General features: G+C 69.1%; 3 protein-coding genes across 3 annotated transcripts in view; all 3 read left to right on the top strand.

The window, feature by feature from the left end:
- The window catches only part of H696_05161 (hypothetical protein), a 4,294-nt gene extending 2,019 nt beyond the window's left edge, over positions 1-2,275 (top strand). Inside the window, exons 5-7 of the mRNA XM_009499016.1 lie at positions 208-1,119; positions 1,284-1,800; positions 1,979-2,275. Coding sequence (XP_009497291.1) covers positions 208-1,119; positions 1,284-1,800; positions 1,979-2,100 — 1,551 coding nt within the window. The 3' untranslated portion in view covers positions 2,101-2,275. The remainder of the gene's footprint in view (positions 1-207; positions 1,120-1,283; positions 1,801-1,978) is intronic.
- Positions 2,276-5,017: 2,742 nt separating this feature from the next.
- H696_05162 (hypothetical protein) lies at positions 5,018-10,063 on the top strand. The gene is made up of 3 exons (XM_009499017.1): positions 5,018-5,322; positions 5,638-5,942; positions 6,079-10,063. The coding sequence occupies exons 1-3, from the start codon at positions 5,116-5,118 to the stop codon at positions 9,839-9,841; spliced, it is 4,275 nt and encodes a 1,424-aa protein (XP_009497292.1). The 5' UTR covers positions 5,018-5,115; the 3' UTR covers positions 9,842-10,063.
- A 530-nt stretch (positions 10,064-10,593) lies between these two features.
- Positions 10,594-14,408, top strand: H696_05163 (hypothetical protein; the record flags this gene model as incomplete). The annotated part of the gene is made up of 10 exons (XM_009499018.1): positions 10,594-10,674; positions 10,773-10,906; positions 11,114-11,221; positions 11,434-11,666; positions 11,812-11,904; positions 12,025-12,099; positions 12,251-12,516; positions 12,642-12,770; positions 12,968-13,246; positions 13,422-14,408. 10 exons carry the CDS (start codon positions 10,594-10,596, stop codon positions 14,406-14,408), a joined length of 2,385 nt encoding a protein of 794 aa, XP_009497293.1.
- Positions 14,409-14,529: the final 121 nt, after the last annotated feature.

Here is a 14,529-nt window from a genome sequence, read left to right on the forward strand (position 1 = left end):
CCCCCCTCCCCCCTCCCCTGCCAACATGCATGGACACGCCTTCGCAGACCCCCTTGCAGACGCACACGCTCTTGTCCCGCCGGTGGCTCTGTCCGTCTGTATCCTCACCCCCCGTGTCCTGCTGCTCCGCCCGGCTCACGATCTTTCCCTCCCGCTCTTGTGCGCCGCCTCTGCCACGGTCATCGCCGCTCGCCGCCGGGACGACAGGAAACCCTCCCCGAGCTGGCCACCTTCGGGACACAGTCCTTCCAAGCCTGTCGATCGATGCTGGCTGCCGGCACGCCGGCCAGCGCACAGCTGGCTCTCTTGCACGATGGGGCGTTGCCCGGGGGGATGGGCGATCTGGCGGCGCCGACCGCCGCCTGGCGGGCTCTCTTCCAATGCCCCTTTGTGGAGCGCGCACGGACGCTCATTCACGCGGCCCTCGGCATCACCCTGACCCGGCCTGCCGTGGACCTTGTGTCGGCGGAGCTCATCTCGCTGGCGAGTGATCTGCTCCGGGGCCCGGAGCCTGGCCGGCGGGGGTGCGGAGTGCTGGTGCGTGAGCGGCTGACGGCCGGAACCGAGCACTTGGACCGGGTGTTCGGCCGGACACACCCGCTGCTGGTCGAGACCCGGGGGTTTTGTGACACCCTGCCGCGGGACCTGCCCGGGGTGGTGGTCCCGGCTGGGGCCTTTGTGGCGGCGGGTCTGGCCCAGGCGGCGGAAGCCCTGGCCCAATGCATCTCCGAAGTCCGGCCCAGTGCCGAGGTCGGGGCCGTGTTTGATGTGTTCGTCTCGCGTCTGGCGCATCACCTGGCCGGGTGCCTCGGGGAGATGCAGGCGCGCGCGGTCATTGAGCTCGGGCCTGGGCCGCGCGAGGCCGGGGCCCTTGACGCGGCGGTCGCTCGGATTGCACTCCTCTCACGCACCTACTCCGAGCGGTGGATCGGCCACCTGCTGACCGGGGCCCTGGACACGGCCGAGGCCCTGGTGCCGAGCTCGACCACTGGACCGAGCCCTCCTCAGGGTGGCGCCGTCGTCACCGGCCCACTGCCCCCCTCGGACACGGTGCTGCAGCTTGTTTTCCATTGTGGCCAGGCGCTGCAGTCCTTCTCGCCGCAAATCGAATGGTCGGAGGTTCGTGCTCGCATGTTCGCCGCGGTGTTTCCTCCCGTGTCGGTGCCCTTTTCCCTTCCCCCGCCCCGGGGCACCGGTCCTCGCTACCTTCTCCACGCCGCCCCGACTGACTGAATGCCAATCCCCTGCCCCCCCCCCCTCCCCCCCTGCTTCGGGGCCGCCAGTCCCTCTTGGGGTATGCACGGAGCATGTGCTTCGATCTGCTGTCCCGGCGACTGGCCGGCCATCTGGAGGGGCCGGCCCTGCGCACGGACTTGGCCTTCCTCAAGGCGGTCCTTGGAACCGAGGCGCTGGAGACCGGGGGCGAGGGTGCCGGGGCCTCGGGGCCCGCGGCCTCGGCGGGACCGCCCCCCTCCGGGTCGGCCTGGACCGAGGACCGCCTGGCTGCCTATTCGGCTGTCTGCGGGCCCATTCTCTTTGGCGGTGGCCCGCCAGCCGGTCCGGGCTTCGGCCTGCTGAGTGCGACCGTCACCCGACCCGGGCCGGCTGGGGCCGACCTCATCGGGAACATGCCGCTGGTTCGGCCGCGCCTGGCCACCTTGCCCATTGGCGAGGGTCTGTTCGTCCCGTTGTCGGAGGCCGGAGCAGCGCCAGGGGGCCGCTCGCGCCCTGCCGCCGATCTGCCGGCCGCCGGCCCCGGGCCGTCGCTCCTGAAACGCAGTGCATCCTCCAGTCTTGCCGGTGCGCATGCCCTGCCTCCGGGGTCTGCTTCCTCTGTCCCTTCTTCTTTTTTGGCTTTTTTCCTCCTCGTCCTGTATCCTTTCGATTTCTCTAACGGCTGCCCCCCCCCATGTGACCTTCACCCTTGACGCGACGCTGGCATGGCCCTCTTCGCGCCTTCCCCGCCACGCTCGAACAGGGTCCCTGTCCGATGGTGGACGGCAGACCCACATCCACTTCCGATCGGGAGCGGCCATCCCCCGAGCCAGCATGGCATACCGCAGGGCGCCAGCTCCCCTGGCGACGCCGTCACGGCCTTAGGCTGCAAGGCAAGCATATGCAGCTTGTGTCGGTCACGGAGGCTTTCCCCCCCCCCCCTGCCCGGCGATCACCAAGGCCAGCCACGGCGTCCGTGCTCTTGCCTATGGCAGCGAATGAACCCTTTCTAAAGGCGAGCCGAAGAGCACATTTATAAATACATATATATATACACTAAAATGTGTGTGTGTGTGTGTGTGTGTGTGTGTGTGTGGTACCATGCTCGGGCCCACTGATGGCGGCATCCTGCGGCCGCGTGCTGGAGCTTGTTTCGGATTTCTGCCCCGGCGTTTCACGATTGTTGGTGGTGTGTTTCGCGTGTTTAATTCAGTCGCCGAGTCCTTTCAGTTAAGAAGGGGATGTGTCTTGCCTCGAGCCCGGGACTGTCCGCCATCCGGCCCTAAAGGCTTTGGGCTCTCGCGAGTGAGTTCCGCCCGGAAGGGGCCGAGAATGCAGGATCTGTTCGCCTGCTGCATGCAGACCGGCCGTTCCGGTGGGCGACTGGCTATTGTCCATTTTGGAAGCCTCAAAAGTCCGTCCTCCCATTTGTGTCTGTGTGTTCGCCTTCTTCCCCGCGATAGCCAAAGTCCTCCCCGGGCCCGGCCGGGGAACCCTGTGCCAGGGGACCGCCGGGGCGGGGCGCCATGAATTGTGCATAATTCATAGGCAGTTCCGATGTCCCAGCCATGCACGACGCTCTTCCGATCTCGTCCTCCCATTTGTGTCTGTGTGTTCGCCTTCTTCCCCGCGATAGCCAAAGTCCTCCCCGGGCCCGGCCGGGGAACCCTGTGCCAGGGGACCGCCGGGGCGGGGCGCCATGAATTGTGCATAATTCATAGGCAGTTCCGATGTCCCAGCCATGCCCGAACAATGGCCCCTCCAAGCACAGGGGCTGCCTGGCTTCCCCCCAGGCCTGGCACCTCGCGCCTTCCGGGATACGCGAGGCAGGAGCGGGCATTCAAGAAGGCAGCCCTGCCCGGACCAGGCCACGCAGATCGCCTCGTGCCGAAGGCCCCTGCGCATGAGAAGATCGGAAGAGCGTCGTGCGCCTTCCGGGATACGCGAGGCAGGAGCGGGCATTCAAGAAGGCAGCCCTGCCCGGACCAGGCCACGCAGATCGCCTCGTGCCGAAGGCCCCTGCGCATGAGAGAGCGAGGGCCACCCTCCAAAGACCGGGTGCTTCGAGGAGCAGTTGCACACGACGGTTGCTAACGGCGTGCGCGCGCGCGAGCGCGTGAGCATCTGGGCGTTCCGGTTATTCACTCTTTTTGTTTTTGGTAACGGCGACTGCTCGGCGATCGGCCGCGGGCCGTTGGCCTCGCGGCCCCGACCGTTGGAGGAGACCGAAAAGATCCCGGCCAGACAGATCCCCCCCCCCCCCCCTGCGCGGGGCTCCATGCTATCGGCGCTCGGCTTGCCACGGCGCCTGGCACGAGACCCTTTTCGCTCTTGAGCAACTCCGCTCGGTCGGCCAACAATGCCACCAAGCGGCCCAATGCGTTTCCGTGCCCTCCGATTTCAGCTCCGGGAGAAGTCTTGCCAATGGGCAGTGTTCGACCCTCGGGCGAGTCCCGAGCCTCCCCGCATGCTCGGGCCCGCCTGCGTCCCCCATGGATACCGGCACCAGCGGTCGGGCAGCCAGGCCATGTGTGGCGCTGCCCGGCCCTTTTTCTCTCGCTGCCCCTGCCCCCCGTTCGCTTTCCTCATCTCAGTCCGGTCGGCAGGGGCTGCTGCGGCCCGGAGGGGGGTTCGCCAATCGGGCGTGGCCTTCAATGGGCACTGCTTTCCCTCAGGCAAGCCAGTTGCACGATTGCCCCCGGCCCCCCCCCCCCCTCCCCCGATTAGGCCGGCATCTCGCGCTATCATATTGCCGGCAGCCAGCCCCGCTTCCCAGGCTCATCTCCAATCCCGGGGGAGGGGGAGTCCGGGCCCGGCGCGCCTCCCTCCCCTCATCACCACAGGCCCGGCACGCCGCCGAGCCACACAAGATCGCCGGTCCGCCCCGTGGCCGCCCCTGCCCTTGCCCCTCCCGGCCCCCGGCGCGGGGTCCAAGGTGTTCGCTCTGCCGGCGGGGAGTGTGATCTCCTGGAATGGCGGGAAGTGGGCCGCTTCATGGCAACCTTGCCGCCCGGTCCGATGCCCCGGCGCCCGCCACATGCAAAGAAGCCCCGATGGGGGAAGCCATCTGGGGCCTTGCGACTGTGAAGGTGAGCAACTTGCCCCCCTCCACACCCCCCTGCGCCTCTTTGCACAGGCCCCTGGTTTTTTTTTTGCACTCTGGTGGCCCCGGCGTTGCACTATGAAACCACCGCCCTGGCGGCACTCGTGCAGTCAACCCCGGCGGCCGGATGCCGCCAAGCCTCCCCGCCCAGGCGGGAGCCCATCCTGCTCACCCAACTCCGGCAGCTTTGTGCACAAGTGCATGGCCATTGTTGGCGGGCACTTTTTGGATGGTGCAGGCAGGCAGCCAGCTGCGTGCCGGGGGCCCGCCACAGGGACGGGGCACGGGGCGGACAGCAGCCGAGAAAGACGGGCTACGGGGGGGGGGGGGGGGGGGGCATGCCCGGAAGCTCGAAGATAGCCTGGTCCGGTTGCCTGGTGCGGACAATCGCAGGAGGGCAGGGGGCGTAGGCGGGCGAGAAGGACCAGGAGGCGGGAGGGAGAATCTCTCGCTGGTACTCGATGACCCTGTGGCCACGGTCCGAATCGGAGTAGCGGAGCATGCTCTTGGGTCACCGGGCCAAAAGTCCTAGCGCACGAACGCCTCCTCACCGCATCCACCATTGGCGAAAGTTCCCACACCTCAGCCCCCCCCTGCTGCCACTTTTCTTCGCACACATTTCTTGCCCGCCCGAAGCGCCTCGCTGCTTGTGCGCGCCGTTGCTTTGCACTTGGCGCCGCTTCCCTCCTGGTCCCCCCCCCCCCCGCTCTCTCCCCCCGCCCTTTTGGCGTTTTTTTCTATTTTCATTTTCTCGCTCCGGCGCTTTGCCACCCGCGCCCCGGGCCATCCTTGCACCCATGGAGCTGTCTGCACGCTTGCCCGTGGGGAGTCGGCTGGTGCCGCCTCTCCTGGCTTTCCTGTGGTTGGTCCTCACCGCGACCGCCGAGCACACGCGCGCACATCTCTCGCACACTTGTGCCCACAACCGAAACTGGAAAATCATCCCCCACCAGTCCGGTGTTTCCTATGACTTCCACTCGCCGTACCAGCAGCAACAGACGGAGGTGCGTAGCTTGGTGCAATGTTAGCTGGCCTGTGCCGGTGGCCGCCTCGCGCTGGGGGGCGACGCCGATGGCGAAGTCCGGATGTGTGTGTGTGTCTGTGTGTGCGGTGGTCGCTTGTTAACCCCTCGCTCGTCCCCTGTCCTGCCGTACCACCGGGTGGCGGCATCCTGCGGACACGCAATCTCCCCCCCCCCCCCCCCCCCCCCCCGGCGCGGCGCCCCGCCGGGCCGCGCCCCCCCCCCCCCCCCCCCCCCCCCCCCCCGGGGGGGGGGCCCCCCGGGCTCCCACGCCCCCCCCCCCCCCCCCCCCCGGCAGGCTTGGGTGCCTCTGGTGGCCGACATTGTCTCCAGCCATCACACCCCCGAGATGGTTGAGGCCATCCAGCAGGCCACCCAAACAATCACGAAGGATCTCCTGGTGCCGCGCTTCTCCGGGAGGATCGCTTTCCAGCCGGACCTCGAGTGCGTCGCAGCCATCGGCGGCGCGCTGCCTTCTTGGCCCAACGGCGACGCCACGGGCCTGGTCATCGCCCTGGCCGAGCCGCGCTTCACGACCGCCTGCGATCGGGTCCGCGCTTCGTTGTTCTCCATGACCGTGTGCCAGACGGATCGGTACTACCGGTGCGCCTGCCGGGATGCCCCCCCCCCCCCCCCCGGATCGACGGCCCCCCCCCCGCCCCCCTCCCCCCCGCGGCGCGACCAAACCCCCCCCCCCCCCCCCCCCCCTCCCCGCCCCCTCTGCGCCCCACTCACGCAGGCCACTGGTCATCTTGCTGTCGGTATGCGCACCGGTGGAGGACCTCCTCGCTGCGAAGGAGGGAGCCCTGGACCCGGTGGCCCGGACGGCCCTGCAGCACGAACTGGTCCACGCCATGGGCTTCAGCGGGCAGTATGTGCCCAACTGGCAGGACGAGCTGCCCGAGACCCCGGGCCCGAAGGTGGCCCAGGTGTCGGTCACCTCGCACGGGCTGCGGCGCTTCCACTTGCACAGCCCGGCGCTGGCTCGCCGCGTGGGCCAGCACTATGGCTGCCCCTCCAAGACGGATGTCCTGCTGGAGGACGCGGACTTCGGGGCCGAGGCGGAAAGCCTGCCGGCCGGGCCGCTGGAGCTGACTCGGCAGCATGCCCTGCATCTGGAGGCCCGGCACCTGGCCGACGAGCTGATGTCGGCGGCGCCCATTGACGCCGGACACATGCTGCGGTATGGGCCCCGGGTGACGGCCGTCACGCTCGGGGCCCTGGAGGCCACCGGGTACTACCGGTCCACGCACTGGGCCGCCGGGCGCCAAAATGTCGGGACCATCCCGCACTCGGAGCTGGGTCAGTATGGCCGGTGGGTGGGCTGCTCCACGGAGCTGGCCTACTGCGTGGACTTCCTCTCCGGCGAGGTGCCCTTCCAGCGGCCGGCCGGCGAGGCGCCGCAGCTGTGCTCCCGGGTGCAGGCGGCCAGCAAGTTCACCGGCTGCTCGCCGGACTTCCGATCGGTGGCCCTCTGCTCGCGGGTCGAATACGAGCAGCCCATCCGCCCGGCCGCCCATCGGTACTGGGGCGGAGGCGTCAACATGCAGGGGGCCTGGCAGCCGGATGACTCGTCGCCGCTGGCCCGCCTGGGCGGGGCTCGCCCGGAGCGAGACTACTGCCCGGTGCTGGAGGTGGCCCGGCATTGCGCCGGGTCCTGGCCCGGCCCGGAGCTGGCCTCCACCGCCGAGGTGTGGGCCGACTCGCAGCTCTGGGCCCTGCCCACGGACCACACGGCCCCCGGGGAGTCGAGCATCCCGCATGGGGCCGAGCCGGCCTGCTTCGAGACCACCATCGCCTTTGGGATGACCGCGCCGCCGGCCAAGCTGGAGAGCTTCGGCCGCGCCGGGTGCTTCATGCGCCGGTGCCGGCGCGACCCGGCCACCCGGCGCCTGTATTTGGAGGTGGCCCTGCCGGTGCAGTCGGGCCTGGCCCCCGAGGCGCCGGACTACTTCGAGCCGTACATCTTCCGCGGGACCTGCCGCGACTCGAGGCAGGCTCTGCATGTGCCCTTCTACGGGGCGGCCATCGTGTGCCCGGACCCGGCGCGTGCCTGCGAAGGGGCCTACATCTTTGATGACGACCCGCCGCCGCCGCTGCCCACGCCGGAGCCGACCCCCGAGCCGACCCCCGAGCCCACGCCGGAGCCCACGCCGGAGCCCACGCCGGAGCCCACGCCCGAGCCGACCCCCACCCCGACATTCAGGCCTACACCGAGGCCCTCGCCCACGCCGGGCGCCGGGTCCGAGGAGCCGGCCTCTGGCGGCCTGCTCTCGAGCCCGATCTTCCTCGGGTCGGCGCTCGGGGTGGCCTGCCTTGTGGTGGCCGTGGCCGGGGCCACCGGGCTCAAGGTGTACCACGGGCACCGGCGGATGGCGGCCACCCGGGGCGCCGCCGGCGTCGATGTCGGCCCCTCCCACCCCCCGCCCGGGGGACCCGGGGCCGGTGGCCGGCACATCGATCTCGAGGCGGCCAGCCCGGCCGCCGGCCGGCATGCCGCCAGCACCAGCATCAATGGCGAGCCGCCGAGCTCGGTCGATGATGACAATGTGTACTGCTACTCCTTCGGCGGGGCCACCTTCCAGTATGTCGGGGTGTCCGGCGGCCGGGGCAAGCGCATGGCCGGGGCCGATCGCAAGGCCACGGCCGGCGGCCCGGCCGCCGGGGCCATCCTCTCCTCGGAGCCGCACACCGATGAGCCCCGGGGCCCGGCGGATGCCGGGTCCTTCCGGCCGGTGCCCAGCCAGGCCGGCCTGCCGCCGCACGATTACCCCGGCTTCATGCCGGGGGCCTACCGGGCCATGGACTGCCCCGGCACCCCGGGGTCCGAGTACTCCAGCAGCAACTTCAGTGCCGACACGCCGCGCAGTACCACCGCCCTGCTGGACCGGAGCACCTTCCCCGACACCGAGGACGAGATCGAGCCCAAGCACTTCCATGCGCTTGACCTGCTCCGGGGGGCCCCCTTCCCGGCCGGCGGGCTCCATGGCCATGCCCCGGATGACAATGACACCGGCGGCCTGACCGATTCCGATGACGACCTGGGCCCGGGGCCCGGCCGCCGCAAGCACGGGGTCCTCGGCTTCTCGACCCTAGACCCCGGCACCCGGACCGTGGGGATGTTCCACCTGCCGGGCCCGGCCGGGCCCGACTCCCGGCAGCACACCGTGGCGGCCCTGTCCCAGCGCCGGTTGAGCTTCCAGCAGCAGGGGTACTGCGCCGATGAGGAGGACGGCGGTTTCGACAGCGACCTCGAGTCCACGTGGAATCTGCACTCCCGGGCGGCTGGCCGCCGGGACAGCGGCACTCACCTCCTGGAGCGTGGGACCCCCGGGGGACAGCATGGCGGCCCGCACCGGCCCGCGGCCGCCACCATCCCCAGCTACGGCGGCAACCACTCCTCGGTGCCCATCATCCAGGCCCAGTCGTCCTTGGCCGCGGCCTCGCCGTGCCCAGTGCCAGGACTGCGGCCCACCGCGGCCGGGCCCCCGCACAAGGAGGCGCTGGCCCTGTCTTTCAGCTTCATTTCCAACAGCTCGGACAGTGACTCCGACTCCGAGCCCGAGGAGGACACCCTGCAGGGCAGCACCGGACCCGGGTACTCTGCCTCCTGGGCCGAGGGCGGCCCTTGCGGCATGGTGGTCCCGGTCCCGGGGCTGGTGTCCTACCGGCGCCAGGCCGCCCTGGTGCCGCACCACGGCGGGCACTTCCCCCTGTCCCCGGGGCAGTCGGCCAGCGAGGAGTGCTCTCGCAGCCCCAGCCCCTCGGAGGACTTCGTGGATCCGCATGCCCTGGCCAAGATGGCGGCCCTTGGCCGGCCGCCGCTGCCCCCGCGCGGCATGGCCGGGCGCCGGTCCGGCACCGGCACCGTCCTCCCGGCCGGGCCCCATACCCCGGCCACCGAGGCCGGCTCCTCGGGGGCTTCCTCGGCCGGGTCCGCCTCCTCCTCCTCCTCCTCGGATGAGGAGTCGCTCGCGCTGTCGGCCGCGCCCGGGCGCCTGCTGGGCAATCCCCTGACCGAGGTGTGCCTCATCGACGCTCCCTCCGGCGGGTCGGTCATTTCGCGCTTCCTGGCCACCGGGGCCGATGCCGTGGTGGTTGGCCCGCGTAAGCGCCTGGCCGAGGACGGCCACACCTCCCCGGACCAGGCCTCCAAGAAGATCTTCACCCCGCGCGGTGGTCCCTCCGCCCCGGGGTGCTATGTCCTGGCCCAGGACGACCAGCCGGTGCCGCCAGTGATCCCGGCCCCGGAGCTGGATCCCGCCGCCGCGGCCGCCGCGAGCGCCTGCCCGCCCGCGGAGCTGGTCCAAGTGGACAAGGATTTCTGGCTCCGACTCAATGCCAACATCGAGCGCGGCCCCAGTCACGATGACTGCCCGGCGCCGCTCCTCCAGCCGACCGATGTCTTCGGCCAGCTGGGCGTCAACTTCCAGCACTTCCTCGGCGTCACCGAGGCCGACATGGATGACGGCCTCGGCGAGGTCCTCGAGGACCTCGGATAGCCCACACCCCCCACATGGAGTGCGGAGTCCCGCTGGAGGCCGAGAGAGGACCTACCGACGAGAGGCGGGCGTGCATCGGGGGGGGGGAGGGGGGCGGCGGCGGCGAGGCCCGGACTTCGCGCGCGCCCCCCTCCCCCTTCAGAGACTCCTTCGCTCCTGCCAGTTTGCAAACACCATTAGCCCTTGAGAATAGTCCTTGTGAAATATACTTTACTTTCGAAATAGCCCTCTGCTTTGCGCCTTCCGCTCGCGCTCCTAGCCCACAGGGGAGGGTGCCAATGGGTCGCGGCCGTTGCAATACATCGTGGTGCCAATGCACCGGGCTCTGTGCCAGCAGCCATGTGCCTACTCTTGAGCTCGGGGCTTGCGTGTGTGTGTGTGTGTGCGCTCCTTTTCCCTGTCTGCGGCCGCGGTTGCAGCACGCCCCTCTGCTCCGGTAGCCGGGTCACGGAGAGAGAGGGGGGGGGGGGGCCGGGGGGTCGTGGTGTGTAATAGGCCCGGAGCTGCTCTGCTGATTTCGTCGGCTTTTCCGAGAGCGACAAGCGGCCCGTACTAGACACCGACCTCCACATGTCCCCCCCCTCCCCTCCACCCCGTCTTGTGTCTTCTCCGTCACCGAATTTCCCATCCCCTCTTTCGCTCCCTGGCCCCCTCTCTCGACCCGCCCCTCCGCGCCTCCCCCTCCCCCCCTCCTCTTTCCCCTCCGCCCCCTCCCTCTCCCCCTCCCTCCTCTCGAACTCTCCCTCGTCGCCATGGAGGGCGATCACTCGCTCGGGCCGGCCGGCGGCCGACCCGGCGGCACCAGCGCCCAGCGCGACAGCCGCCAGGGCAAGGTTCGCATTATCCACGCCTGCTCCGCCGTGTGGCCCTTCTCCCCCTCACCCGTCCATGTGCCTTCCCCATCTCCCCCGCCCCCCCTCCCCCGGTCCAGGTTCGGGACAAGCGCGCTGCCGCGGTCCAGACCACTGCCGAGCAGCTCATCCGCGAATCCTACGAGCATCGCGAGGTCCCGTCCAAGCCGCCGCGTCAGGAAATCGCCGACGAGGACGAGCTGAAGGAGTATCAGTGCGTGAGGATGTCATCTTGCGCCGAGTCGCGGTCGGGGGCTCCTGTCGCCTGGCACCGCGCCCACTTACTGACTGGGTCCCTTGCCTCCGCCCCCCCCCCCCCCCCCCCCCCCCCCCTTTCCAGTCACCTTGCCCCCCCCCATGCCGCCCCCCCCCCCCCCCCCCCCCCCCCCCCCTCCGCCCCACGCCTTCGTGCGACCCTCAGGAGCCGCAAGCGCACTGCCTTCGAGAATAATATCCGCCGGTCTCGGCAGACCGTGTCCAACTACACGAAGTATGCCAAGTGGGAGCAGAACCAGGGCGAGCTGGAGCGGTGCGTTGTCCCTTGTCATCCCGCCTCTGTGTCTGTGTGTGTGTGTGTGTCTGTGTGCGCGCGCATGCGCTTGCTCGCTGTCGTTGCCACCGCCAGCTCTTCCTTCTTTTTTCTTTCCCCTCCCCAGCGAGGGCCTTTCATCGACTGCTGACCACGGCTCCCCCCCCCCCTCCCATGGGGCTGGCTTGCATGAATCGTCCCTCGGACCACAGGGCCCGGTCCATCTATGAGCGCGCCATCCAGTCGATCCCCAACAGCCCGCAGGTGTACATCAACTACACGGAGTTCGAGATGGTCCACTCGAATGTGAACCTGGCGCGGAACATCTTCGACCGGGCGGTCACGCACCTGCCGCGCGAGGATTCGCTCTGGTACAAGTATGTGTACATGGAGCAGAAGCTCGGGTCCATTCCCAACGCGCGCGAGGTGTTTGAGCGGTGGATGGGTGCGTGCTGTGTGCGGTGCCGAGCCACAACCATCAAACTGCTTGATGCCTCGGTGTCCCTTTCTCGTCTCGCCCTTTCGCCGGCGCGTGATGCATCCATTCTGACCCCCTCCCGGGATGTGCTTCCCCCTCGGCCTCGGTGTAGAATGGCAGCCGGATGAGGCGGCCTGGAACAGCTACATCAACATGGAGCAGTCCTACCGGGAATATGATCGCGTCCGGGCCATCTACCAGAAGTGTGCGTTTGCCCCCTTCGACCCTGTCGCCGTTGTTCTTTGCCTGTTTCCGGGCTGCCCCCCTGCATGTCCTCCTCTCCGCCCCTCACCTGTTCACCCCCCCCCCCCCCCCGGGCCTGCAGTTGTCAAGGCCCATCCCCAGGCGCAAACTTGGATCCAGTGGGCCAAGTTCGAGGAGACCATCCAGCGAAGTGTCAGTGCGTTGCCATCTCTCGCTCTTTCCTCCCCCCCCCCCTCTCTCTCCCTCTCTTTCTGTCTCACTTTGTCTCCATCGCAACAAGCATCCATATATCCAGCCTCCCGCCGTCCCTGACACACTCCCACCTCCCCCGCTGATGCTCCCGGCAGAGCGCGCGCGTCAGGTCTTCGAGACGGCCATCGAGTACCTGAGCGACTACCCGGATGTGCAGCTGTTCACGGCTTTCGCCAAGTTTGAGACCCGCCTGCACGAGTTCGACCGGGCACGCATCATCTACAAGTTCGCCCTGGACAAGTTTCCCAAGAGCTCGGCGCCCGGGCTATTTGACGAGTACACCCGGTTCGAGAAGCAGTTCGCCTCCAAGGAGGACATCGACCGTGTCCTGTATGAGAAGCGCCAGCTGGAGTATGAGGATGTGCGTGCTGCCCCTTCTCCGCCGCCTGGGCCTTCGGCTTGTTGCCCTCCCTCTACGCACGCACGCACGCACGCATGCACTGACCTCTGCCTCTTCGTCGACCTGTCTCGCGGCGTGACCCGCAGGAGCTCCTCAAGAACCCTGACGACTTGAACACCTGGTTCGAGTATCTTCGTCTGGAGGAGTCGTACGGTGATGCGGCAGCCATCCGCAATTTGTATGAGCGCGCCATTGCTCAGGTCCCCCCGGCCGATGTACGTCCCCGCTGGCGGCGTCTTTCTTCTTTTTTTCTCTTTTCCTTTCGCGCATGCGTGCGCACACATGCATGTGTATCCCGTGCCTTTGGTCCACCCACTGACTCGCCCCCCCCCCCCCCCCCCCCCCCCCTCTCCCCTTCCCTGGTCTCGCACACACCCGCTCGGACACTCGCCGATCCTTCCGCCAATGGCAGGAGAAGCGCCTTTGGCGGCGGTACATCTACTTGTGGATCCGGTACGCCCTCTTCGAGGAGGTGGATGCGCAGGACTTCGAGCGCACGCGGGCCGTGTACTTGGCAGCCCTGTCGCTTGTGCCGCACCAACGCTTCACCTTCGCCAAGCTGTGGCTGCTGTATGCCAAGTTCGAGATCCGCCGGGGGAATCTGTCCGCCGCGCGGAAAGCCCTGGGCAAGGCCATTGGTGTGGCGCCGAAGCCGCGCCTGTTCAAGGGCTACATCGACATCGAAATGGAGGTGCGTCGCTGGGAGTGCTGCTCGCCTTCGTCCCGCCGCGATCCCCCCCCCATCTCTATCCCCCCCCCCCCCCTCGTGGCAGCCCCTGCTGACTCATCCTCCTTCTTCCTCGCTTCTCACCTGCTTTTCCCCCCCCCCCCCTCTCTCTCGCCCTTTGCTCCATTCCCGAATGCAGCTGCGCGAGTTCTCCCGCTGCCGCATCCTCTTCGAGAAGTACCTCGAGCACTTCCCCACCTTGACGTCGGCGTGGATCCGCTTCGCCGAGATGGAGCGTGCCCTGGGCGAGGAGGAGCGGGCGCGGGTGCTGTGCGATTTTGCGCTGGCCCAGGAGGCCGGCCTCGACGCTCCGGAGCAGCTGTGGCGGTCGTACATCGCCGCCGAGGCGGAGGATGGCGAGTATGACCGGGCTCGGGCGCTGTACGAGCGCCTGCTCCAGGCCGGCGGCCGGCACAGTCTGCGAGTGTGGCTGTCGTATGCCGAGATGGAGGTGTCCTTCGCGCAGGAGCTGGCCGATGCCGAGCCGGCCGAGAGCGCCGAGTGCCTGGCTCGGGCGCGGGCCCTCTACAAGCGGGCCGACCGTGCCCTGGCCGAGGAGGTCCAGGCCCTGCAGGCCATGGACCCGGACCTGCCGGAAAGCGATCCCGCCCTGTCGGGCCTGGTGGACACGCGCGTGGTGCTGTACACCTCGTGGCGGCGCTTTGAGGCCCAGTGGGGCGATGCCGAGTCGCGCCAGCGCCTGAACGCTTGGCTTCCGCGTCGGCACAAGAAGCGCCGCCGGGTGGAGGCCGCCGAGACCGACGGGTCGGCCCTCTACGAGGAGTATTATTCGTATGTCTTCCCGCTGGATGCCGAGGTGGCGGCCGAGGAGGCCTTGCGGTCTGGAGCCGCCAGCCGCCAGGCGTCCGACGCGCGCCTCCTGCAGCTGGCCAACCTCCTGGGGGACGACGACAGCGACGATGAGGATGATGATCTCCCTCTTGAGGATTTGGGTGCGCTGCTGGGCCATGGCGGCCCGGCGGCCGCCACCGCCGGGAGCCCCGGGGCCGACAGCCCGGACGACGATGCCCCCGGGACTGGCCGCGCCTCCAGTGAAGAGGCCGATGCCGGATCGCCTGCCGCAAGCTCCTCCGCCAACGCCAGTGGCGACGACGGGTCGGCCTGAGACACGCCTGTTGTGCCTGGGTTTGTCACACGGTTTGCGCGGGCCGGCGGCGAGGGGGAGGGGGGGGGGCGAGCACCGGCCTCCCCTCTCGAACGGGGCCGCCTCTCCCCCGCCCCCCCCC

This window comes from Fonticula alba (genome assembly GCF_000388065.1).
Source record: "Fonticula alba strain ATCC 38817 unplaced genomic scaffold supercont2.9, whole genome shotgun sequence".
NCBI lineage: Eukaryota > Rotosphaerida > Fonticulaceae > Fonticula > Fonticula alba.

Coding starts and splice junctions, on each gene's coding strand:
- H696_05162 (XM_009499017.1), top strand. CDS start 5,116: ATGGAGCTGTCTGCACGCTTGCCCGTGGGGAGTCGGCTGGTGCCGCCT. Junction 5,323..5,637: donor ACCAGCAGCAACAGACGGAG/GTGCGTAGCTTG, acceptor CCCCCCCGGCAG/GCTTGGGTGCCTCTGGTGGC. Junction 5,943..6,078: donor CAGACGGATCGGTACTACCG/GTGCGCCTGCCG, acceptor CCACTCACGCAG/GCCACTGGTCATCTTGCTGT.